At 63.3% G+C, this 25,030-nt stretch overlaps 2 protein-coding genes across 2 annotated transcripts in view; one reads left to right on the top strand and one right to left on the bottom strand.

Moving 5' to 3' along the window:
- Nucleotides 1-674: 674 nt before the first annotated feature.
- On the top strand, nt 675-24,065 carry ADCK5 (aarF domain containing kinase 5). The gene is made up of 10 exons (XM_065054691.1): nt 675-866; nt 4,381-4,494; nt 6,211-6,342; nt 13,200-13,283; nt 13,372-13,453; nt 13,538-13,616; nt 13,699-13,790; nt 17,203-17,455; nt 17,532-17,648; nt 23,840-24,065. The coding sequence occupies exons 1-10, from the start codon at nt 690-692 to the stop codon at nt 23,943-23,945; spliced, it is 1,236 nt and encodes a 411-aa protein (XP_064910763.1). The 5' UTR covers nt 675-689; the 3' UTR covers nt 23,946-24,065.
- Nucleotides 24,031-25,030, bottom strand: part of CPSF1 (cleavage and polyadenylation specific factor 1) — a 77,431-nt gene continuing 76,431 nt past the window's right edge. The window contains 1 exon segment of the mRNA XM_065053527.1: nt 24,031-24,123. Coding sequence (XP_064909599.1) covers nt 24,076-24,123 — 48 coding nt within the window. The 3' untranslated portion in view covers nt 24,031-24,075.

The raw sequence follows: 25,030 nt of genomic DNA, 5'->3' as shown, positions 1-25,030 counted from the left end.
GTCCCCATGTCACTGTCACTGTCCCCATAGGTGGATGAGCTGTTCCTGGCGGAGTCCCCATGTCACTGTCCCCATGTCACTGTCCCCATGTCACTGTCCCCATGTTCCCATAGGTTGACGAGCTGTTCCTGGAGGAGTTCCCATGTCACTGTCCCCATGTCACTGTCCCCATGTCACTGTCGCCATGTCCGCAGGTTGACGAGCTGTTCCTGGAGGAGTTCCCATGTCACTGTCCCCATGTCACTGTCCCCATGTCACTGTCCCCATGTCCGCAGGTTGACGAGCTGTTCCTGGAGGAGTTCCCATGTCACTGTCCCCATGTCACTGTCCCCATGTCACTGTCCCTGTCCCCATGTTCCCATAGGCTGACGAGCTGTTCCTGGAGGAGTTCCCATGTCACTGTTCCCATGTCACTGTTCCCATGTCACTGTCCCCATGTCACTGTCACTGTCCCCAGGTTGACGAGCTGTTCCTGGAGGAGTTCCCATGTCACTGTCCCCATGTCACTGTCCCCAGGTTGACGAGCTGTTACTGGAGGAGTTCCCATGTCACTGTCCCCATGTCACTGTCACTGTCCCCAGGTTGACGAGCTGTTCCTGGAGGAGTTCCCATGTCACTGTCCCCATGTCACTGTCCCCATGTCACTGTCACTGTCCCCAGGTTGACGAGCTGTTCCTGGAGGAGTTCCCATGTCACTGTCCCCATGTCACTGTCACTGTCCCCAGGTTGACGAGCTGTTCCTGGAGGAGTTCCGCACCACCCCGGCCGGGCTGTTCCGCGAGTTCGACTACGAGCCGGTGGCGGCCGCCAGCCTGGCCCAGGTGCACCGGGCGCAACTGCACGACGGGACCCCCGTGGCCGTCAAGGTGGGGACCGGGACCCCCCGAGACTGGGGACACCCCCTGGGGACACCCTGGGGACACCCGTGACACTCAGAGACACCCAGGGGACACTCTGGGGACACCCCCGGGGACACCCTGGGGACACCCAGGACACTCAGAAACACCCAGGGGACACTCTGGGGACACCCCCAGGGACACCCAGGACACTCAGAGACACCCAGGGGACACTCTGGGGACACCCAGGGGACACCCAGGACACTCAGAGACACCCAGGGGACACTCTGGGGACACCTCGGGGGACACCCAGGGGACACCCAGAGACACTCAGGGGACACTCTGGGGACACCCCCAGGGACACCCAGGACACACCCAGGACACTCAGAGACACCCAGGGGACACTCTGGGGACACCTCTGGGGACACCCAGGGGACACCCAGAGACACTCAGGGGACACTCTAGGGACACCCCCAGGGACACCCAGGACACACCCAGGACACTCAGAGACACCCAGGGGACACTCTGGGGACACCTCTGAGGACACCCAGGGGACACCCAGAGACCCATGGACACCGTGGGGACATCACAGGGACACCCCCAGGGACACTCCAGGGACCCAGTGACCCCCCAGGGGACCCCCAGGGACCCGAGCAGGACACCCCCAGGGACAACTGGGGACACCCCCAGAGACCCAGGGACCCCCAGGACACCCCCAGGGACACCCAGAGACACCCAGGGGACACTCTGGGGATGTCCCAGGGACACCCCCAGGGACACCCCAGGACACCCTCAGAGACACCCCAGGACACCCCTCAGGGACACCCAGAGACACCCAGGGGACACTCTGGGGACCCCCCAGGGACACCCCCAGAGACCCAGAGACACCCCAGGGAGCCCCAGGACACCCCCAGGGACACCCAGAGACACCAAGGGGACACTCTGGGGATGTCCCAGGGACACCCCCAGGGACACCCCAGGACACCCCTCAGGGACACCCAGGGGACGCTCTGGGGACCCCCCAGGGACACCCCCAGGGACCCCCAGGACACCCCCAGGTACACCCAGAGACACACAGGGGACACTCTGGGGACCCCCCCAGGGACACCCCCAGAGACCCAGGGACCCCCAGGACACCCCCAGGGACACCCAGAGACACCCAGGGGACACTCTGGGGACCCCCCAGGGACACCCCCAGAGACCCAGGGACCCCCAGGACACCCCCAGGGACACCCAGCCACACCCAGTGGACACTCTGGGGACGCCCCAGGGACACCCCCAGGGAACCCCAGGACACCCCCAGGGACCCCCCAGGGACACCCCTGGGACCTTCACACCCCCATTCCAGGAGACCTTTGGGGATCCCACCCCGCCCCCCAAACCCAGGAGACCCCCCAGCCCCCACTTCAGACACCCCCTGGGAACCCCCAACACGCAGACCCCCCCCATCCTGGGGACCCCCCAACACTGGGACCCCCCTGGACTGTCCCCCAGGGACCCCCCAGGACACCTTTGGGGATACCCCCCCCAACCCAGGAGCCCCCCAAGTGACCCCCCCCCAGCTTCCCCATCCCCCAGGACACACTGGGACCCCCCAGCATCGACACCCCCCGGGATTCCCCAAGGAGCCTCCACCAGAGCACCCCCCCAGTGACCCCCCCAGTGCCCCCCATAACCTCCCAGTGACTCCCCATGACCCCCATGATCCCCTCAGTACCCCCCATGACCCCCCCCAGTGACCCCCCCAGTACCCCCCATAACCCTCCAGTGACCCCCCCCTAACTCCTCCAATACCCCCATGACCCCCCCAGTGCCCCCCATGACAACCCCGGTGTCCCCTGTGCCCCCCCCGCTGTGTCCCCCATGACCCCTCCAGTGACCCCCCCCATGTCCCCTGTGACTCCCCGAGTGTCCCCCAGCATGACCCCCCCAGTGTCCCCCCATGACACCCCCATCTCCCCCATGATCCCCCCCATGTCCCACCCATGACCCCCGTGACCACACTGTCCCCCCCGCAGTGTCCCCCATGACCCCTCAGTGTCCCTCCCCCTGTGACCCCCCTCATGCCACCCCCATGACCTCTCCATGTCACCCTTGGTGTCCCCAATGACCCCCATGTCCCCCTGTGACCCCCACTGTCCCCCCCATGTCACCCCATGACCCCCACTGTCCCCACAGTGTCCCCCATGACCCCCCCATTTCCCCCCCCATGTCCCCCTGTGACCCCCACTGTCCCCCCATGTCACCCCTGGTGTCCCCCAATGACCTCCCCATGTCCCCATGTGACACCCACTGTCCCCTCCATGTCCCCCCATGTCACCCTTGGTGTCCCTTCCCCTGTCCCCCTGTGACCCCCCGATGTGCCCCTGTGACCCCCCCATGTCCCACGTGAACCCCCGCAGTGTCCCACCCGTGTTCCCGTGTCCCCAGGTCCCCATGTCCCTGTGTCTCCCCATGTCCCCCGTGTCCTTGTGTCCCCATGTCCCATGTCCCCAAGTCTCCATGTCCCCTATGTCCCTGTGTCCCCAGGTCCCCATGTTCCATGACTCCAGGTCCCCATGTCCCTATGTCCCCATGTCCTCTGTCCCCAGCTCCCATGTGACCCATGACCCCCGTGTCCCCATGTCCCTGTGTCCCCGTGTCCCTGTGTCCCCCATGTCCCTGTGTCCCCCATGTCCTGTGTCCCTCATGTCCCCCGTGTCCCCTGTGTCCCCCATGTCCCCTTGTCCCCCGTGTCCCCCCATGTCCCCGTGTCCCCCCATGTCCCCGTGTCCCCCCATGTCCCCATGTCCCCGTGTCCCCAGGTCCCCAGATCCCCGTGTCCCCATGTCCCCATGTCCCTGTGTCTCCCCATGTCCCCCGTGTCCTTGTGTCCCCAGGTCTCCATGTCCCCTATGTCCCTGTGCCCCCAGGTCCCCATGTCCCCCATGTCCCCCGTGTCCCCAGGTCCCCCGTGTTCCCCCGTGTCCCCATGTCCTGTGTCCCCCATGTCCCCGTGTCCCTGTGTCCCATGTCCCCCGTATCCCCATGTCCCATGTCCCCCGTGTCCCTGTGTCCCCATGTCCCTTGTCCCCGTGTCCCCATGTCCCATGTCCCCCGTGTCCCTGTGTCCCCATGTCCCGTGTCCCCGTGTCCCCATGTCCCATGTCCCCCGTGTCCCTGTGTCCCCATGTCCCGTGTCCCCGTGTCCCCATGTCCCATGTCCCCCGTGTCCCCATGTCCCCAGGTCCCCCGTGTCCCCCCGTGTCCCCCATGTCCCGTGTCCCCATGTCCCGTGTCCCTGTGTCCTATGTCCCCCGTATCCCCATGTCCCGTGTCCCCATGTCCCATGTCCCTGTGTCCCCATGTCCCATGTCCCTGTGTCCCCATGTCCCCCGTGTCCCCGTGTCCCCATGTCCCATGTCCCCTGTGTCCCTGTGTCCCATGTCCCCCGTATCCCCATGTCCCATGTCCCCCGTGTCCCTGTGTCCCCATGTCCCGTGTCCCCATGTCCCCATGTCCCATGTCCCCCGTGTCCCCGTGTCCCCATGTCCCGTGTCCCCAGGTCCAGTACATCGATCTCCGCGACCGGTTCGAGGGCGACATCCGGACGCTGGAGCTGCTGCTGCGCATCGTGGAGTTCATGCACCCGGCCTTCGCGCTCGGATGGGTGCTGCAGGTGACACCCCGCGTCCCCAGGTCACCCCCGGGTCACCCCAGTGTCCCCTGTCCCCCCAAACTGCCACTGTGCATCGTGGGGTTCATGCACCCAGCCTTTGTGCTTGGATGGGTGCCGCAGGTGACACCCTGATGTCCCCGAGTCACCCTGGTGTCCTCATGTCACCCCCATGTTCCCAGTGTCCCCATGTCACCCCCATGTCCCCAGGTCACCCCAGTGTCCCCTGTCCCCCCCCAGCCCCAGCTGCTGCTGCACATCAGGGGGTTCCTGCCCCCTCTTGGCCCTGGGCTGGGGGCTGCAGGTGACACCCCCCAAGAGACCCCCCGTGTCACCCCAGTGTCCCCGTGTCACCCCAATGTCCCTACTGAGCTGCCACCGCACACCATGCGGTTCCTGCTCCCCAGTGCTGGGCTGGGGGGATGCGGGCTCAGGCCCCCGTGTCCCCATGTCCCCATGTCCCCATGTCCCCTGTCCCAGGAGCTGAAGGGGACGTAGGCTCAGGACCCCCATGTCCCCATGTCCCCATGTCCCTGTATCCCCATGTCCCCGTGTCCCCGTGTCCCCTGTCGCAGGAGCCGAAGGGGACGCAGACTTAGGCGCCTCATGTCCCCATGTCCCAGTGTCCCCTGTCCCAGGAGCTGAAGGGGACGTAGGCTCAGGACCCCCATGTCCCCATGTCCCCATGTCCCTGTATCCCCATGTCCCCATGTCCCAGTGTCCCCTGTCACAGGAGCCGAAGGGGACGCAGACTTAGGCCCCTCATGTCCCCATGTCCCAGTGTCCCCTGTCACAGGAGCTGAAGGGGACGCAGGCTCAGGACCCCCATGTCCCCATGTCCCTGTGTCCCCATGTCCCCTGTCCGAGGAGCTGAAGGGGACGCAGGCTCAGGCCCCCGTGTCCCCATGTCCCGTGTCCCCTGTCCCAGGAGCTGAAGGGGACACAGGCTTAGGACCCCAAGTCCCCATGTCCCCGTGTCCCCTGTCGCAGGAGCTGAAGGGGACACAGGCTCAGGACCCCATGTCCCCGTGTCCCCATGTCCCCATGTCCCCATTTCCCCTGTCCCAGGAGCTGAAGGGGACACAGGCTCAGGACCCCCATGTCCCCATGTCCCCATGTCCCCATGTCCCCTGTCCCCTGTCGCAGGAGTTGAGGGGGCCACAGGCTTAGGCCCCCGTGTCCCCATGTCCCCATGTCCCCTGTTGCAGGAGCCAAAGGGGACGCAGACTCAGGCCCCCCATGTCCCCATGTCCCCATGTCCCCTGTCCTAGGAGCTGAAGGGGACGCAGGCTCAGGCCCCTGTGTCCCCATGTCCCCGTGTCCCCATGTCCCCTGTCGCAGGAGCTGAAGGGGACACAGGCTCAGGACCCCATGTCCCCGTGTCCCCATGTCCCATGTCCCCATGTCCCAGTGTCCCCTGTCCCAGGAGCTGAAGGGGACGCAGGCTCAGGACCCCCATGTCCCCATGTCCCCGTGTCCACTGTCGCAGGAGTTGAAGGGGACACAGGCTCAGGACCCCATGTCCCCGTGTCCCCATGTCCCATGTCCCCGTGTCCCCTGTCCCCTGTCGCAGGAGTTGAAGGGGACACAGGCTCAGGACCCCATGTCCCCATGTCCCCATGTCCCCTGTCCCCTGTCGGAGGAGTTGAAGGGGACGCAGGCTCAGGCCCCTGTGTCCCCATGTCCCCATGTCCCCGTGTCCCCTGTCCCCTGTCACAGGAGCTGAAGGGGACGCTGGCGCAGGAGCTGGACTTCGAGAACGAGGGGCGGAACGCGGAGCGATGTGCCAGGGACCTGCGGCACTGCGGCTACGTCGTGGTGCCACGCGTGCACTGGGACAAGAGCAGCAAGGTGACAGGGGACAGGGGGACACGCGTGCACTGGGACAAGAGCAGCAAGGTGACAGGGGACAGGGGACATGGGGACACGCGTGCACTGGGACAAGAGCAGCAAGGTGACAGGGGATATGGGGACACGTGTGCACTGGGACAAGAGCAGCAAGGTGACAGGGGATATGGGGACATGGGGACACGTGTGCACTGGGACAAGAGCAGCAAGGTGACAGGGGACAGGGGACATGGGGACACGTGTGCACTGGGACAAGAGCAGCAAGGTGACAGGGGACATGGGGACACGTGTGCACTGGGACAAGAGCAGCAAGGTGACAGGGGACAGGGGACATGGGGACACGCGTGCACTGGGACAAGAGCAGCAAGGTGACAGGGGACAGGGGACATGGGGACACGTGTGCACTGGGACAAGAGCAGCAAGGTGACAGGGGACATGGGGACACGCGTGCACTGGGACAAGAGCAGAAGGTGACAGGGGACATGGGGACACGCGTGCACTGGGACAAGAGCAGCAAGGTGACAGGGGACAGGGGACATGGGGACACGCGTGCACTGGGACAAGAGCAGCAAGGTGACAGGGGACATGGGGACAAGTGTGCACTGGGACAAGAGCAGCAAGGTGACAGGGGACATGGGGACACGCGTGCACTGGGACAAGAGCAGCAAGGTGACAGGGGACAGGGGACATGGGGACACGCGTGCACTGGGACAAGAGCAGCAAGGTGACAGGGGACATGGGACATGGGGACACGCGTGCACTGGGACAAGAGCAGCAAGGTGACAGGGGACATGGGACATGGGGACACGCGTGCACTGGGACAAGAGCAGCAAGGTGACAGGGGACATGGGGACACGTGTGCACTGGGACAAGAGCAGCAAGGTGACAGGGGACATGGGGACACGCGTGCACTGGGACAAGAGCAGCAAGGTGACAGGGGACATGGGGACACGCGTGCACTGGGACAAGAGCAGCAAGGTGACAGGGGACATGGGGACACGTGTGCACTGGGACAGGAGCAGCAAGGTGACAGGGGACATGGGACATGGGGACACGCGTGCACTGGGACAAGAGCAGCAAGGTGACAGGGGACAGGGGACATGGGGACACGCGTGCACTGGGACAAGAGCAGCAAGGTGACAGGGGACATGGGGACACGCGTGCACTGGGACAAGAGCAGCAAGGTGACAGGGGACATGGGACATGGGGACACGCGTGCACTGGGACAAGAGCAGCAAGGTGACAGGGGACAGGGGACATGGGGACACGTGTGCACTGGGACAAGAGCAGCAAGGTGACAGGGGACATGGGGACACGCGTGCACTGGGACAAGAGCAGCAAGGTGACAGGGGACATGGGGACACGCGTGCACTGGGACAAGAACAGCAAGGTGACAGGGGACAGGGGACATGGGGACAAGTGTGCACTGGGACAAGAGCAGCAAGGTGACAGGGGACAGGGGACATGGGGACACGTGTGCACTGGGACAAGAGCAGCAAGGTGACAGGGGACATGGGGACATGGGGACACGCGTGCACTGGGACAAGAGCAGCAAGGTGACAGGGGACAGGGGACACGTGTGCACTGGGACAAGAGCAGCAAGGTGACAGGGGACATGGGACATGGGGACACGTGTGCAGTGGGAAAAGAGCAGCAAGGTGACAGGGGACATGGGACATGGGGACACGTGTGCACTGGGACAAGAGCAGCAAGGTGACAGGGGAAATGGGGACACGTGTGCACTGGGACAAGAGCAGCAAGGTGACAGGGGACATGGGGACATGGGGACATGTGTGCACTGGGACAAGAGCAGCAACGTGACAGGGGACATGGGGACACGCGTGCACTGGGACAAGAGCAGCAAGGTGACAGGGGACATGGGACATGGGGACACGCGTGCACTGGGACAAGAGCAGCAAGGTTGGGACATGGGGACAAGTGTGCACTGGGACAAGAGCAGCAAGGTGACAGGGGACAGGGGACATGGGGACACGTGTGCACTGGGACAAGAGCAGCAAGGTGACAGGGGACATGGGGACATGGGGACACGCGTGCACTGGGACAAGAGCAGCAAGGTGACAGGGGACATGGGACATAGGAACAAGTGTGCACTGGGACAAGAGCAGCAAGGTGACAGGGGACAGGGGACATGGGGACACGCGTGCACTGGGACAAGAGCAGCAAGGTGACAGGGGACACGGGACATGGGGACACGTGTGCACTGGGACAAGAGCAGCAAGGTGACAGGGGACATGGGGACAAGTGTGCACTGGGACAAGAGCAGCAAGGGGACGGGGGACATGGGGACACGCGTGCACTGGGACAAGAGCAGCAAGGTGACAGGGGACATGGGGACACGTGTGCACTGGGACAGGAGCAGCAAGGTGACAGGGGACATGGGACATGGGGACACGTGTGCACTGGGACAAGAGCAGCAAGGTGACAGGGGACATGGGGACAAGTGTGCACTGGGACAAGAGCAGCAAGGTGACAGGGGACATGGGACATGGGGACACGCGTGCACTGGGACAAGAGCAGCAAGGTGACAGGGGACATGGGGACACGTGTGCACTGGGACAAGAGCAGCAAGGTGACAGGGGACAGGGGACATGGGGACACGTGTGCACTGGGACAAGAACAGCAAGGTGACAGGGGACAGGGGGACACAGGGACATGGGGACACGCGTGCACTGGGACAAGAGCAGCATGGTGACAGGGGACATGGGGACACGCGTGCACTGGGACAAGAGCAGCAAGGTGACAGGGGACATGGGGACACGTGTGCACTGGCACAAGAGCAGCAAGGTGACAGGGGACATGGGGACACGTGTGCACTGGGACAAGAGCAGCAAGGTGACAGGGGACATGGGACATGGGGACACGCGTGCACTGGGACAAGAGCAGCAAGGTGACAGGGGACATGGGGACACGTGTGCACTGGGACAAGAGCAGCAAGGTGACAGGGGACATGGGGACACGTGTGCACTGGGACAAGAGCAGCAAGGTGACAGGGGACATGGGACATGGGGACACGTGAGCACTGGGACAAGAGCAGCAAGGTGACAGGGGACATGGGGACATGGGGACACGTGTGCACTGGGACAAGAGCAGCAAGGTGACAGGGGACATGGGGACACGCGTGCACTGGGACAAGAGCAGCAAGGTGACAGGGGACATGGGACATGGGGACACGTGAGCACTGGGACAAGAGCAGCAAGGTGACAGGGGATATGGGGACATGGGGACACGTGTGCACTGGGACAAGAGCAGCAAGGTGACAGGGGACACGGGACATGGGGACACGTGTGCACTGGGACAAGAGCAGCAAGGTGACAGGGGACATGGGACATGGGGGGGATGTGGGGTCATGGGGGGACACAGGTGCACTGGAAGAAGAGCAGCAAGGTGGGGACATGGGAAATGGGGACGTGAGGGGACACGGGTGCACTGGGACAAGAGCAGCAAGGTGGGGACATGGGACATGGGGGGAATGTGGGGACATGGGTCGGGGACAGGTGCACTGGGACAAGGGCAGCAAGGTGGGGACATGGTGACACGCGTACACTGGGACAAGAGCAGCAAGGTGACAGGGGACATGGGGACACGCATGCACTGGGACAAGGGCAGCAAGGTGGGGACATGGGGACACGCATGCACTGGGACAAGAGCAGCAAGGTGACAGGGGACATGGGGACACGCGTGCACTGGGACAAGAGCAGCAAGGTGACAGGGGACATGGGACATGGGGACACGTGTGCACTGGGACAAGAGCAGCAAGGGGACAGGGGACAGGGGACATGGGGACACGCGTGCACTGGGACAAGAGCAGCAAGGTGACAGGGGACATGGGGACACGCATGCACTGGGACAAGGGCAGCAAGGTGGGGACATGGGGACACGCATGCACTGGGACAAGAGCAGCAAGGTGACAGGGGACATGGGGACACGCGTGCACTGGGACAAGAGCAGCAAGGTGACAGGGGACATGGGACATGGGGACACGTGTGCACTGGGACAAGAGCAGCAAGGGGACAGGGGACAGGGGACATGGGGACACGCGTGCACTGGGACAAGAGCAGCAAGGTGACAGGGGACATGGGGACACGCGTGCACTGGGACAAGAGCAGCAAGGTGACAGGGGACATGGGGACACGCGTGCACTGGGACAAGAGCAGCAAGGTGACAGGGGACAGGGGACACGTGTGCACTGGGACAAGAGCAGCAAGGTGACAGGGGACAGGGGACATGGGGACACGTGTGCACTGGGACAAGAGCAGCAAGGTGACAGGGGACATGGGGACACGTGTGCACTGGGACAAGAGCAGCAAGGGGACAGGGGACAGGGGGACACAGGGACATGTGTGCACTGGGACAAGAGCAGCAAGGTGACAGGGGACATGGGACATGGGGACATGTGTGCACTGGGACACGAGCAGCAAGGTGACAGGGGACATGGGACATGGGGACACGCGTGCACTGGGACAAGAGCAGCAAGGTGACTGGGGACATGGGGACATGGGGGGGATGTGGGGTCATGGGGGGACACAGGTGCACTGGGACAAGAGCAGCAAGGTGGGGACAGGGGACATGGGGACATGAGGGGACACGGGTGCACTGGGACAAGAGCAGCAAGGTGGGGACATGGGGGGAATGTGGGGACATGGGGCGGGGACAGGTGCACTGGGACAAGGGCAGCAAGGTGGGGACATGGGGACACGGGTGCACTGGGACAAGAGCAGCAAGGTGACAGGGGACATGGGGACATGCATGCACTGGGACAAGGGCAGCAAGGTGGGGACATGGGGACACGCATGCACTGGGACAAGAGCAGCAAGGTGGGGACATGGGGACACGGGTGCACTGGGACAAGAGCAGCAAGGTGGGGACAGGGGTCATGGGGACATGGGGGATGACATGGGGACAAGAGCAGCAAGGTGGGGACTTGGGGACATGGAGGGACACGGGGACAGGGATGGTGGGAGTGGTGGGGAATGGGGACGGAGAGGGGACAAGGACCAGAGGAACGGTGGGGACAGGGACTGGGGACAGGAAGGGCAGGCTCAGTGGGGACAGGGACTGTGGACATGATGGGGACGGGGTGGCAGCTGCCGTGGGGACAGGGGACAGGGATGACGGGCGTGATGGGGACAGGGACCCTGGGGACGGGAACAGGGACAGCGAGTGTGCTGGGGAGGGAGGCCAGGGGCTGGAAACATGGTGGGGACACGGGGACAGAGGGGGACATGGGGACCACAGGCACACGGACCGTAGGTGTGATGGGGACAGGGGACGAGGACAAGGACAGGGATCAGGGGACAGGATTTCTGGGGCAGGGACTGGGGGTGTGTTGGGGACAAGGGACAGGGGCTGAGGTGGTGATGGGGACAGGGTGGCAGGGACAGGACGGTGGGACAGGGCACTGCGGGGACTGGGGACAGCAGGGACGGGGTGGCAGGGACAGGGGGCTGACGTGTCCCCATCCCTGTCCCTGCCTGTCCCCCCTGTGTCCCCGTCCCCGTCCCCGTGTGTCCCTGTCCCTGCTTGAACCTACCTGCTGCCCTCCCCATTCCCCTGCCTGTCCCCCTGTGTCCCTGTCCTCTGTGTCCCTGTCCCCCTGTCCCATGTCCCTGTCTCCTATGCCCTGTCCTGCTATCCGCTGTCCCCCTGTGTACCCCTGTCCCCCTCTGTGTCCCTGTCCCCCTGTGTTCCCCTGTCTCCCTGTTCTTGTGTCCCCCTGTGTCCTGTACCTACCCTTATCCCCTGTCCCCCCGTGTCCCTGTCCCCCCGTGTCCCTGTCCTCTGTGTCCCTCTCCCTGTCCCCTTGTGTACCCCTGTCCCCTGTGTCCCTACTCCCGTGTCCCTGTGTCCCTCTGTGTTCCCCTGTCTCCCTGTCCCCATGTCCTGTCCCTACCCTTGTCCCCATGTCCCCGTCCCCCTGTGTCCCCGTCCCCCTGTGTCCCTGTCCTCTGTGTCCCTCTGTGTCCCTGTCTCCCTGTGCCCTGTCCCGCTATCCGCTGTCCCCCTGTGTACCTCTGTCCCCCTGTGTACCCCTGTCCCCCTGTGCACCCCTGTGTGTCCCTGTCCCCCTGTACCCCTGTCCCCTTGTGTACCCCTGTGTGTCCCTGTCCCCCTGTGTCTCTGTCCCCTGTGTACCCCTGTTCCCTGTCCCCCTCTCCCCTGTGTCCCCCTCTCCCCTGTGTCCCTGTCCCCTTGTGTATCCCTATCCCCCTATGTACCCCTGTCCCGTGTACTCGTGTGTCCCCCTGTCCCCTGTGTCCCCCTGTCCCCTGTGTCCCCCTGTGTATCCCTATCCCCTTGTGTATCCCTATCCCCCTGTGTACCTCTGTCCCGTGTACTCGTGTGTCCCCCTGTCCCCTGTGTCCCCCTGTCCCCTGTGTCCCCCTGTCCCCTGTGTCCCCCTGTGTATCCCTATCCCCCTGTGTATCCCTATACCCCTGTGTACCCCTGTCCCGTGTACTCCTGTGTCCCCCTGCCCCCTGTGTCCCCCTGTCCCCTGTGTCCCTGGTCCCCTTGTCCCGTGTCCCCTGTGTCCCCCTGTCCCCTGTGTCCCTGGTCCCCTTGTCCCGTGTCCCCTGTGTCCCCCTGTCCCCTGTGTCCCTGGTCCCCTTGTGCCGTGTCCCCTGTGTCCCCCTGTCCCCTGTGTCCCTGGTCCCCTTGTCCCGTGTCCCCTGTGTCCCCCTGTCCCCTGTGTCCCTGGTCCCCTTGTCCCGTGTCCCCTGTGTCCCCCTGTCCCCTGTGTCCCTGGTCCCCTTGTCCCGTGTCCCCTGTGTCCCCCTGTCCCCTGTGTCCCTGGTCCCCTTGTCCCGTGTCCCCTGTGTCCCCCTGTCCCGTGTCCCCAGCGTGTCCTGACGGCGGATTTCTGCGAGGGCTGCAAGATCACCAACGTGGAGGGGATCCGCAGCCAGGGCCTGGGCGTGCAGGACGTGAGTGACCCCCCGGGCGTTGGGGACACCTGGGGACACCCCGGGGACACCCGGCGCTGTCACCCCCCCCCTCCCCGTGTCCCCACAGGCGGCTGAGAAGCTGATCCGCGTGTTCGCCGAGCAAATCTTCTACACCGGCTTCATCCACGCCGACCCCCACCCCGGGAACGGTACCCGCACCGGGGGGGTCCCCAAGGCCCTGGGGGTGTCCCCGAGGCGCCCGGTGTCCCCATGTCCCCATGTCCCCCCCGCAGTGCTGGTGCGACGCGGCCCCGACGGCAAAGCCCAACTGGTGCTGCTGGACCACGGGCTGTACGAGTTCCTGAGCGAGAGGTCAGGGGGGCCGGGGGGGCCCCGGGGGGGGATGTTGGGGACACGGGGGACGTGTCCCCTGCTGATGGCTCGGGGACCGCAGGGACCGCGCGGCGCTGTGCCAGCTCTGGAAAGCCATCGTCCTGCGCGACCACCGGGACATGCGGAGCCGCGCCGCCGAGCTGGGGGTGCAGGGTGAGTCGGGGGCTGGGGCTGCTTGAACTTGAACTTGACCCCTGGGGGGGCTGCCACCCCCAAACCTGCCTCCTTGGGGTCCTGCAGCCCTTGACCTTGACCCCTGAGGTTCTGCAGCTGCTGACCTTGACCCCTGGGGTTCTGCACCCCTTGACCTTGACCCCTGAGGTTCTGCAGCTGCTGACCTTGACCCCTGGGGTCCTGCACCCCTTGACCTTGACCCCTGAGGTTCTGCAGCTGCTGACCTTGACCCCTGGGGTCCTGCAGCCCTTGACCTTGACCCCTGAGGTTCTGCAGTTGCTGACCTTGACCCCTGGGGTCCTGCACCCCTTGACCTTGACCCCTGAGGTTCTGCAGCCCCTCACCTTGACCGCTGGGGTTCTGCATCCCCTGAGGTTCTACAACCCCTGACCTTGACCCCTGGGGTCCTGCAGCCCTTGAACTTGATCCTTGTGATCCTGCAGCCCCTGACCTTGACCCCTGGGGTCCTGCACCTCTTGAACGTGACCCCCAGGGTCCTGTACCCCCTGACCTTGACCCCCGGGGTTCTGCACCCCTTGAACTTGATCCTTTGGGTTCTGCAGCCCTGACATTGACCCCTGGGGTCCTGCACCCCTTGACGTTGACCCCTGAGGTTCTGCAGCCGCTGACCTTGACCTCTGCGGTTCTGCATCCCCTGAGGTTCTACAGCCCCTGACCTTGACCCCTGGGGTCCTGCACCCCCTGACCTTGACCTCTGAGGTTCTGCAGCCCCTGGCCTTGAACCCCGGACTTGACCCCTGAGGTTCTGCAGCCCCTGACCTTGACCGCTGGGGTTCTACAGCCCTTGAACTTGATCCTTGTGGTCCTACACCCCTTGAACTTGACCCCTAGGGTCTTGCAGCCCTTGAACTTGACCCCTGAGGTTCTGCATCCCCTGCCCTTGACCCCTGGGGTCCTACATCCCTTGAACTTGACCCCTGGGGTCTTGCAGCCCTTGAACTTGACCCCTGAGGTTCTGCATCCCCTGACCTTGACCCCTGGGGTTCTACAGCCCCTTAACTTGATCCTTGTGGTCCTGCACCCCTTGACCTTGACCCCTGGGGTCCTGCACCCCTTGACCTTGACCCCTGGGGTCCTGTACCGCTTGAACTTGATCCTTGTGGTTCTGCATCCCCTGACCTTGAGCCCTGGGGTTCTACAGCCCCTTAACTTGATCCTTGGGGTTCTGCAGCCCCTTGACCTTGACCCCTGGGGTCCTGCACCCCCTGACCTTGACCCCTGAAGTTCTGCATCCCCTGCCCTTGACCCCCAGGGTCCTACACCCCTTGACCTTGACCCCTGGGGGGTCTTGCACCCTTTGAACTTGACCCCTGAGGTTCTAAGCCCCTGACCTTGACCCATGGGGTCAAGGGGGGTTCTACAGCCCCTTAACTTGATCCTTGTGGTCCTGCACCCCTTGAACTTGACCCCTGAGGTCCTGTACCCCTTGAACTTGATCCTTGTGGTTCTGAATCCCCTGACCTTGAGCCCTGGGGTTCTAAAGCCCCTTAACTTGATCCTTGGGGTCCTGCAGCCCCTGACCTTGACCCCTGGGGTTCTACAGCCCCTTAACTTGATCCTTGTGGTCCTGCACCCCTTGGCCTTGACCCCTGTGGTCCTGCACCCCTTGGCCTTGACCCCTGGGGTCCTGTACCCCTTGAACTTGATCCTTGTGGTTCTACAGCCCCTTAACTTGATCCTTGTGGTCCTGCACCCCTTGGCCTTGACCCCTGGGGTCCTGTACCCCTTGAACGTGATCCTTGTGGTTCTACAGCCCCTTAACTTGATCCTTGTGGTCCTGCACCCCTTGGCCTTGACCCCTGGGGTCCTGTACCCCTTGACCTTGATCCTTGTGGTTCTGAATCCCCTGACCTTGAGCTCTGGGGTTCTAAAGCCCCTTAACTTGATCCTTGGGGTTCTGCAGCCCCTTGACCTTGACCCCTGGGGTTCTGTACCCCTTGAACTTGATCCTTGTGGTTCTACAGCCCCTTAACTTGATCGTTGTGGTCCTGCACGCCTTGAACTTGGCCCCTGGGGTCCTGAACCCCTTGACCTTGACCCCTGGGGTCCTGTACCCCTTGAACTTGATCCTTGTGGTTCTGCATCCCCTGACCTTGACCCCTGGGGTTCTACAGCCCCTTAACTTGATCCTTGTGGTCCTGCACCCCTTGACCTTGACCCCTGGGGTCCTGCACCCCTTGACCTTGACCCCTGGGGTCCTGTACCGCTTGAACTTGATCCTTGTGGTTCTGCATCCCCTGACCTTGAGCCCTGGGGTTCTACAGCCCCTTAACTTGATCCTTGGGGTTCTGCAGCCCCTTGACCTTGACCCCTGGGGTCCTGCACCCCCTGACCTTGACCCCTGAAGTTCTGCATCCCCTGCCCTTGACCCCCAGGGTCCTACACCCCTTGACCTTGACCCCTGGGGGGTCTTGCACCCTTTGAACTTGACCCCTGAGGTTCTAAGCCCCTGACCTTGACCCATGGGGTCAAGGGGGGTTCTACAGCCCCTTAACTTGATCCTTGTGGTCCTGCACCCCTTGAACTTGACCCCTGAGGTCCTGTACCCCTTGAACTTGATCCTTGTGGTTCTGAATCCCCTGACCTTGAGCCCTGGGGTTCTAAAGCCCCTTAACTTGATCCTTGGGGTCCTGCAGCCCCTGACCTTGACCCCTGGGGTTCTACAGCCCCTTAACTTGATCCTTGTGGTCCTGCACCCCTTGGCCTTGACCCCTGTGGTCCTGCACCCCTTGGCCTTGACCCCTGGGGTCCTGTACCCCTTGAACTTGATCCTTGTGGTTCTACAGCCCCTTAACTTGATCCTTGTGGTCCTGCACCCCTTGGCCTTGACCCCTGGGGTCCTGTACCCCTTGAACGTGATCCTTGTGGTTCTACAGCCCCTTAACTTGATCCTTGTGGTCCTGCACCCCTTGGCCTTGACCCCTGGGGTCCTGTACCCCTTGACCTTGATCCTTGTGGTTCTGAATCCCCTGACCTTGAGCTCTGGGGTTCTAAAGCCCCTTAACTTGATCCTTGGGGTTCTGCAGCCCCTTGACCTTGACCCCTGGGGTTCTGTACCCCTTGAACTTGATCCTTGTGGTTCTGCATCCCCTGACCTTGACCCCTGGGGTTCTACAGCCCCTTAACTTGATCCTTGTGGTCCTGCACCCCTTGAACTTGACCCCTGGGGTCCTGTACCCCTTGAACTTGATCCTTGTGGTTCTGCATCCCCTGACCTTGACCCCTGGGGTCCTACACCCCTTGACCTTGACCCCTGGGGGTCTTGCACCTCTTGAACTTGACCCCTGAGGTCCTGCACCCCTTGACCTTGACCCCTGGGGTCCTGCACGCCCTGACCTTGACCCCCCCGTCCCCCTCTCCCCCCCCGCAGACTACCTGCTGTTCAGCGAGATCCTGCTGCAGCGGCCGCTGCGGCGCGCGGGGCTGTCGCTGGCGCGGGCGCTGACGGGCGCGGAGCGGGCGTACATGCAGGAGATGGCGGCGCAGCACTTCCAGCGGGTGCTGCAGGTGCTGCGGGCGCTGCCGCGGCCCATGCTGCTGGTGTTCCGCAACATCAACACGGTGCGCAGCATCCACGTGGCGCTGGGCGCCCCCGTCGACCGCTACACCCTCATGGCCAAGGCGTGAGTTTGGGGGGGTAAAAAGGGGGTTTTGGGGGTGTTTTTGGGGGGGTTGGGATGAGGTGTTTTCACCACATAGCGCCGTGAGGAGCTGGAGCCGCTTGACCGGGGTGAAACTGGGCGGAATCGGTGCGATCGGCGTCTTCTGCTGGTTCCGCGTGTTCTGGGAGAGCCTCAAGTTCGAGGTGGCGCTCAGGTGGGTCTGGGGGCGCCGGGGAAATAGGGGGGGGGCGGGTAAAAGCGGGGTGGGGGGTTTGGGGAACCCCCCCGCCGCTCTGTGTGCAGCAGCCTGCGTGGGGACATTGGGGACACTGGGGATATGAGGGACATCGGGGTCATCAGGGAACATTGGGGACATCAGGGGACACTGGGGGGATGCCATGTTCTGCAGCGCCTGCTGCTCCGTGTGCAGCAGCCTGTGTGGGGACATGAAGGGACACTGGGGACATTGGGGACACTGGGGACATTGGGGACACTGGGGACATCAGGGGACACTGGGGGGGCACCACATTCTGCAGCGCCCGCCGCTCTCTGTGCAGCAGCCTGCGTGGGGACATTGGGGACATCAGGGGATACTGGGGACATCAGAGACATTGGGGACATCAGGGAACATTGGGGACATCGGGGGACACTGGGGGGACACCACGTTCTGCAGCGCCCACTGCTACGTGTGCAGCAGCCTGTGTGGGGACACTGGGGACATCAGGGGATACTGGGGATGTCAGGGGCATCAGGGGACATTGGGGACATCAGGGACATTGGGGTGACACCGCGTTCTGCAGCGCCCGCTGCTTTGTGTGCAGAAGCCTGCACGGGGACATCAGGGGACATTGGGGACATCAGGGACATCAGGGAACATTGGGGACATCGGGGGACACTGCGGGGACACCATGTTCTGCAGCGCCTGCTGCTCCGTGCGCAGCAGCCTGTGTGGGGACATGAAGGGACACTGGGGACATTGGGGACACTGGGGACATCAGGGGACACTGGGGACATTGGGTATCTGGGGACATCAGGGGACACTGGGGGGGGGCACCACATTCTGCAGCGCCCGCCGCTCTTTGTGCAGCAGCCTGCGTGGGGACATTGGGGACATCAGGGGACACTGGGGACATCAGAGACATTGGGGACATCAGGGAACATTGGGGACATCGGGGGACACTGGGGGGACACCACGTTCTGCAGCGCCCACCGCTTTGTGTGCAGCAGCCTGCGTGGGGACATTGGGGACATCAGGGGATACTGGGGATGTCAGGGACATCAGGGGACATTGGGGACATCAGGGACATTGGGGTGACACCGCGTTCTGCAGCACCCGCCACTTTGTGTGCAGAAGCCTGCACGGGGACATTGGGGACATCAGGGGACATCAGGGACATTAGGGAACATTGGGGACATCGGGGGACACTGCGGGGACACCATGTTCTGCAGCGCCTGCTGCTCCGTGCGCAGCAGCCTGTGTGGGGACATGAAGGGACACTGGGGACATTGGGGACACTGGGGACATCAGGGGACACTGGGGACATTGGGGACACTGGGGACATCAGGGGACACTGGGGACATTGGGGATCTGGGGACATCAGGGGACACTGAGGGGGCACCACATTCTGCAGCGCCCGCCGCTCTCTGTGCAGCAGCCTGCGTGGGGACATTGGGGACATCAGGGGATACTGGGGACATCAGAGACATTGGGGACATCAGGGAACATTGGGGACATCGGGGGACACTGGGGGGACACCACGTTCTGCAGCGCCCGCCGCTCCGTGTGCAGCAGCCTGCGGGGGGACATTGGGGACATCAGGGGATACTGGGGATGTCAGGGACATCAGGGGACATTGGGGACATCAGGGACATTGGGGTGACACCGCGTTCTGCAGCACCCGCCACTTTGTGTGCAGAAGCCTGCACGGGGACATTGGGGACATCAGGGGACATTGGGGACATCGGGGGACACTGCGGGGACACCATGTTCTGCAGCGCCTGCTGCTCCGTGCGCAGCAGCCTGTGTGGGGACATGAAGGGACACTGGGGACATTGGGGACACTGGGGACATCAGGGGACACTGGGGACATTGGGGACACTGGGGACATCAGGGGACACTGGGGACATTGGGGATCTGGGGACATCAGGGGACACTGGGGGGGCACCACATTCTGCAGCGCCCGCCGCTCTCTGTGCAGCAGCCTGTGGGGGGACATTGGGGACATCAGGGGACACTGGGGATGTCAGGGGCATCAGGGGACATTGGGGACATCAGGGACATTGGGGTGACACCGCGTTCTGCAGCGCCCGCCGCTCTATGTGCAGCAGCCTGCGTGGGGACATTGGGGACATCAGGGGACACTGGGGACATCAGGGGACACTGGGGGGGCACCACATTCTGCAGCGCCCACCACTCTCTGTGCAGCAGCCTGTGGGGGGACACTGGGGACATCAGGGGATACTGGGGACATCAGAGACATTGGGGACATCAGGGAACATGGGGGACATCGGGGGACATTGGGGGGACACCGTGTCCTGCAGCGCCCACCACTCTGTGTGCAGCAGCCTGCGGGGGGACATTGGGGACATCAGGGGATACTGGGGATGTCAGGGGCATCAGGGGACATTGGGGACATCAGGGACATTGGGGTGACACCGCGTTCTGCAGCGCCCGCTGCTTTGTGTGCAGAAGCCTGCACGGGGACATCAGGGGACATCAGGGACATCAGGGAACATTGGGGACATCGGGGGACACTGCGGGGACACCATGTTCTGCAGCGCCTGCTGCTCCGTGCGCAGCAGCGTGTGTGGGGACACTGGGGACATGAGGGGACACTGGGGACACCAGGGGGACAGCGTGTTCTGCAGCACCCACCGCTCCGTGTGCAGCAGCGTGTGGGGGGACATGGGGGGACACTGCGGGGGCACCACGTTCTGCAGCACCCACCACTCTCTGTGCAGCAGCCTGCGTGGGGACATTGGGGACATCAGGGGACACTGGGGACATTGGGGACACTGGGGACATCAGGGGACACTTGGAGGGCACAGCATTCTGCAGCGCCCACCACTCTGCAGCAGCCTGCGTGGAGACATTGGGGACATCAGGGGACATTGGGGGGACATGGCGTTCTGCAGCGCCCACCGCTTTGTGTGCAGCAGCCTGCATGGGGACATTGGGGACATCAGGGGACACTGGGGACGTCAGGGACATCATGGAACATTGGGGACATCGGGGGACACTGCGGGGACACCATGTTCTGCAGCGCCTGCTGCTCTGTGTGCAGCAGCCTGTGTGGGGACATGAAGGGACACTGGGGACATTGGGGACACTGGGGACATCAGGGGACACTGGGGACATTGGGGATCTGGGGACATCAGGGGACACTGGGGGGGCACCACATTCTGCAGCGCCCACCACTCTCTGTGCAGCAGCCTGTGGGGGGACACTGGGGACATCAGGGGATACTGGGGACATCAGAGACATTGGGGACATCAGGGAACATGGGGGACATCGGGGGACATTGGGGGGACACCGCGTCCTGCAGCGCCCACCACTCTGTGTGCAGCAGCCTGCGGGGGGACACTGGGGACATCAGGGGACACTGGGGATGTCAGGGGCATCAGGGGACATTGGGGACATCAGGGACAGTGGGGTGACACCGCGTTCTGCAGCGCCCGCCGCTCTATGTGCAGCAGCCTGGGGACTGGGGACATTGGGGACATCGGCGGACACTGGGGGGATGCCATGTTCTGCAGTGCCTGCTGCTCCGTGCGCAGCAGCCTGTGTGGGGACATGAAGGGACACTGGGGACATTGGGGACACTGGGGACATCAGGGGACACTGGGGACATTGGGGATCTGGGGACATCAGGGGACACTGGGGGGGCACCACATTCTGCAGCGCCCGCCGCTCTCTGTGCAGCAGCCTGCGTGGGGACATTGGGGACATCAGGGGATACTGGGGATGTCAGGGGCATCAGGGGACATTGGGGACATCAGGGACATTGGGGTGACACCGCGTTCTGCAGCGCCCGCCGCTCTATGTGCAGCAGCCTGCGTGGGGACATTGGGGACATCAGGGGACACTGGGGACATCAGGGGACACTGGGGGGGCACCACATTCTGCAGCGCCCACCACTCTCTGTGCAGCAGCCTGTGGGGGGACACTGGGGACATCAGGGGATACTGGGGACATCAGAGACATTGGGGACATCAGGGAACATGGGGGACATCGGGGGACATTGGGGGGACACCGTGTCCTGCAGCGCCCACCACTCTGTGTGCAGCAGCCTGCGGGGCGACACTGGGGACATCAGGGGACACTGGGGATGTCAGGGACATCAGGGGACATTGGGGACATCAGGGACATTGGGGTGACACCGCGTTCTGCAGCGCCCACCGCTCCGTGTGCAGCAGCCTGGGGACAGGGGACATTGGGGACATCAGGGGGACACTGGGGACATCGGCGGACACTGGGGGGATGCCATGTTCTGCAGCGCCTGCTGCTCCGTGCGCAGCAGCCTGTGTGGGGACATGAAGGGACACTGGGGACATTGGGGACACTGGGGACATCAGGGGACACTGGGGACATTGGGGACACTGGGGACATCAGGGGACACTGGGGACATTGGGGATCTGGGGACATCAGGGGACACTGGGGGTGCACCACATTCTGCAGCGCCCGCCGCTCTCTGTGCAGCAGCCTGTGGGGGGACATTGGGGACATCAGGGGACACTGGGGACATCAGGGAACATTGGGGACATTGTGGGGACACCGCGTTCTGCAGCGCCCACCACTCTCTGTGCAGCAGCCTGTGGGGGGACACTGGGGACATCAGGGGATACTGGGGACATCAGAGACATTGGGGACATCAGGGAACATTGGGGACATCAGGGGACACTGGGCGGGCATTGTGTTCTGCAGGGCCCACCACCCCGTGTGCAGCAGCCTGCAAGGGGACATTGGGGACATCAGGGGGACATTGGGTTCTGCAGTGCCCACCACCCCGTGTGCAGCAGCCTGCAAGGGGACATTGGGGACATCAGGGGGACATTGGGTTCTGCAGTGCCCACCACTCCGTGTGCAGCAGCCTGGGGGCAGGGGACATCAGGGACACTGGGGATATGGGCACCGGGAGCCAGGGCCAATGAGCATCGGGGGGGACATCGGGGGGACATCGGCACTGGGGACACAGGGACATCAGGGACACTTCAGCATCGGGGGACAGGGACAGCGAGGGGGACACCAGCACTGGGGGGACACCCCCCTGCTTGGGGACCCCCCAGTGACACCCTGTGGCACCAGCACCAGAGATGGGACAAATGTGGAGACCATGGGGACGGTGACCCCTTGGGTCAGCCCCACGTGGTGGGGCAGGTGTGGGTCAGTCTATGGGTCAGTCTATGGGTCAGTCTATGGGTCACACCTGAAGGCCCGTGGGTTCAGCCCCACATCATGGGCCAGGTGTGGGTCAGTCTATGGGTCAGTCTGTGGGTCAGTCTATGGGTCAGTCTATGGGTCAGTCTATGGGTCAGTCTATGGGTCGTACCTGAAGGCCCGTGGGTTCAGCCCCACGTGGTGGGGCAGGTGTGGGTCAGTCTATGGGTCAGTCTGTGGGTCAGTCTATGGGTCAGTCTGTGGGTCAGTCTATGGGGTCAGTCTATGGGTCAGTCTATGGGTCAGTCTATGGGGTCAGTCTATGGGTCAGTCTGTGGGTCAGTCTGTGGGTCGTACCTGAAGGCCCGTGGGTTCAGTCCTGCGTGGTGGGTCAGTCTGTGGGTCAGTCTATGGGTCAGTCTATGGGTCAGTCTGTGGGTCAGTCTGTGGGTCGTACCTGAAGGCCCGTGGGTTCAGTCCTGTGTGGTGGGTCAGTCTGTGGGTCAGTCTGTGGGTCAGTCTATGGGTCAGTCTGTGGGTCAGTCTGTGGGTCGTACCTGAAGGCCCGTGGGTTCAGCCCCACGTGATGGGCCAGGTGTGGGTCAGTCTGTGGGTCAGTCTATGGGTCAGTCTGTGGGTCAGTCTATGGGTCGTACCTGAAGGCCCGTGGGTTCAGTCCTGCGTGGTGGGCCAGGTGTGGGTCAGTCTGTGGGGTCAGTCTATGGGTCAGTCTGTGGGTCAGTCTATGGGTCAGTCTATGGGATCAGTCTATGGGTCAGTCTATGGGTCAGTCTATGGGTCAGTCTGTGGGTCAGTCTGTGGGTCGTACCTGAAGGCCCGTGGGTTCAGTCCTGCGTGGTGGGCCAGGTGTGGGTCAGTCTGTGGGGTCAGTCTATGGGTCAGTCTGTGGGTCAGTCTATGGGTCAGTCTATGGGTCAGTCTATGGGTCAGTCTGTGGGTCAGTCTGTGGGTCGTACCTGAAGGCCCGTGGGTTCACCCCCCTCCCCGTGTCCCGCTGTGGGTCGCAGGTTCGAGAGCCTCTCGGCGCGGGTGACGATGTCGCTGCTGCGGCTGCTCTTGCACTGGGGGGTCCTGACCCCCAGCCCCGAGATGGACGAGTATCTGCAGGGGTAGGGGGGGACCCCAAAATACCCCCCCCCAAGTTGAAATAAACCACCCCCCCCCAACCCCCCCCCGACCTGGGACACAGACACGGGGCGGGGGTCCCGGTTCTTTATAAAATGTATTTCTGGGGGGGGGTCTCTCAAAAATGCGCCGTCACGCGGTCGATCTCCAGCAGGTCGTCCAGGATCTGGGGGGAAGAGGCGTTGGGGGGTTATGGGGCGTGATATGTGTGGGGTGGGATGGATGGGATGGGATGGGATGGGATGGGATGGATAGGATGGAATGGGATGGATGGGATGGGATCACATGGGATGGGATGGGATGGGATGGATAGGATGGAATGGGATGGATGGGATGGGATGAATGGGATGGGATGGGATGGATGGGATGAATGGGATGGGATGGGATGGGAGGGGATGGATGGGATGGGATGGATGGGATGGATGGGATGGGATGGATGGGATGAATGGGATGGGATGGGATGGGATGAATGGGATGGGATGGGATGGGAGGGGATGGATGGGATGGGATGGATGGGATGAATGGGATGGGATGGGATGGAGTGGATGGGGTGGGGTGGGATGGGATGGGATGGATGGGGTGGGATGGGATGGATGGGATGGGATGGGGTGGGATGGGATGGATGGGATGGGATCAGATGGGATGGGATGGATGGGATGGGATGGATGGGATGGGATGGATGGATGGGATGGATGGGATGGATGGGATGGATGGGATGGGATGGGATGGGATGGATGGGATGGGATGGGATGGATGGGATGGGAGGGGATGGATGGGATGGGATGGGATGGGATGGGATGGATGGGATGGGATGGGATGGGATGGGATGGGATGGGATGGATGGATGGGATGGGATGGGATGGATGGGATGGATGGGATGGGATGGGATGGGATGGATGGGATGGGATGGGATGGATGGGATGGGATGGGATGGGATGGGATGGGATGGGAGGGGATGGAATGGATGGGATGGGGTGGGATGAGATGCATGGGGTGGGATGGATGGGATGAATGGGATGGGATGGGATGGGATGGGATGGGATGGGATGGGATGGATGGGGTGGGATGGGGTG

Source organism: Columba livia, chromosome 2 (genome assembly GCF_036013475.1).
Source record: "Columba livia isolate bColLiv1 breed racing homer chromosome 2, bColLiv1.pat.W.v2, whole genome shotgun sequence".
Taxonomy (NCBI): domain Eukaryota; kingdom Metazoa; phylum Chordata; class Aves; order Columbiformes; family Columbidae; genus Columba; species Columba livia.
This window is presented reverse-complemented; position numbering and strand designations above follow the sequence as displayed.

Coding starts and splice junctions, on each gene's coding strand:
- ADCK5 (XM_065054691.1), top strand. CDS start 690: ATGTCACTGTCCCCATGTCACTGTCACTGTCCCCAGGTTGACGAGCTG. Junction 4,495..6,210: donor CGCTCGGATGGGTGCTGCAG/GTGACACCCCGC, acceptor CCCCTGTCACAG/GAGCTGAAGGGGACGCTGGC. Junction 13,617..13,698: donor TACGAGTTCCTGAGCGAGAG/GTCAGGGGGGCC, acceptor CGGGGACCGCAG/GGACCGCGCGGCGCTGTGCC.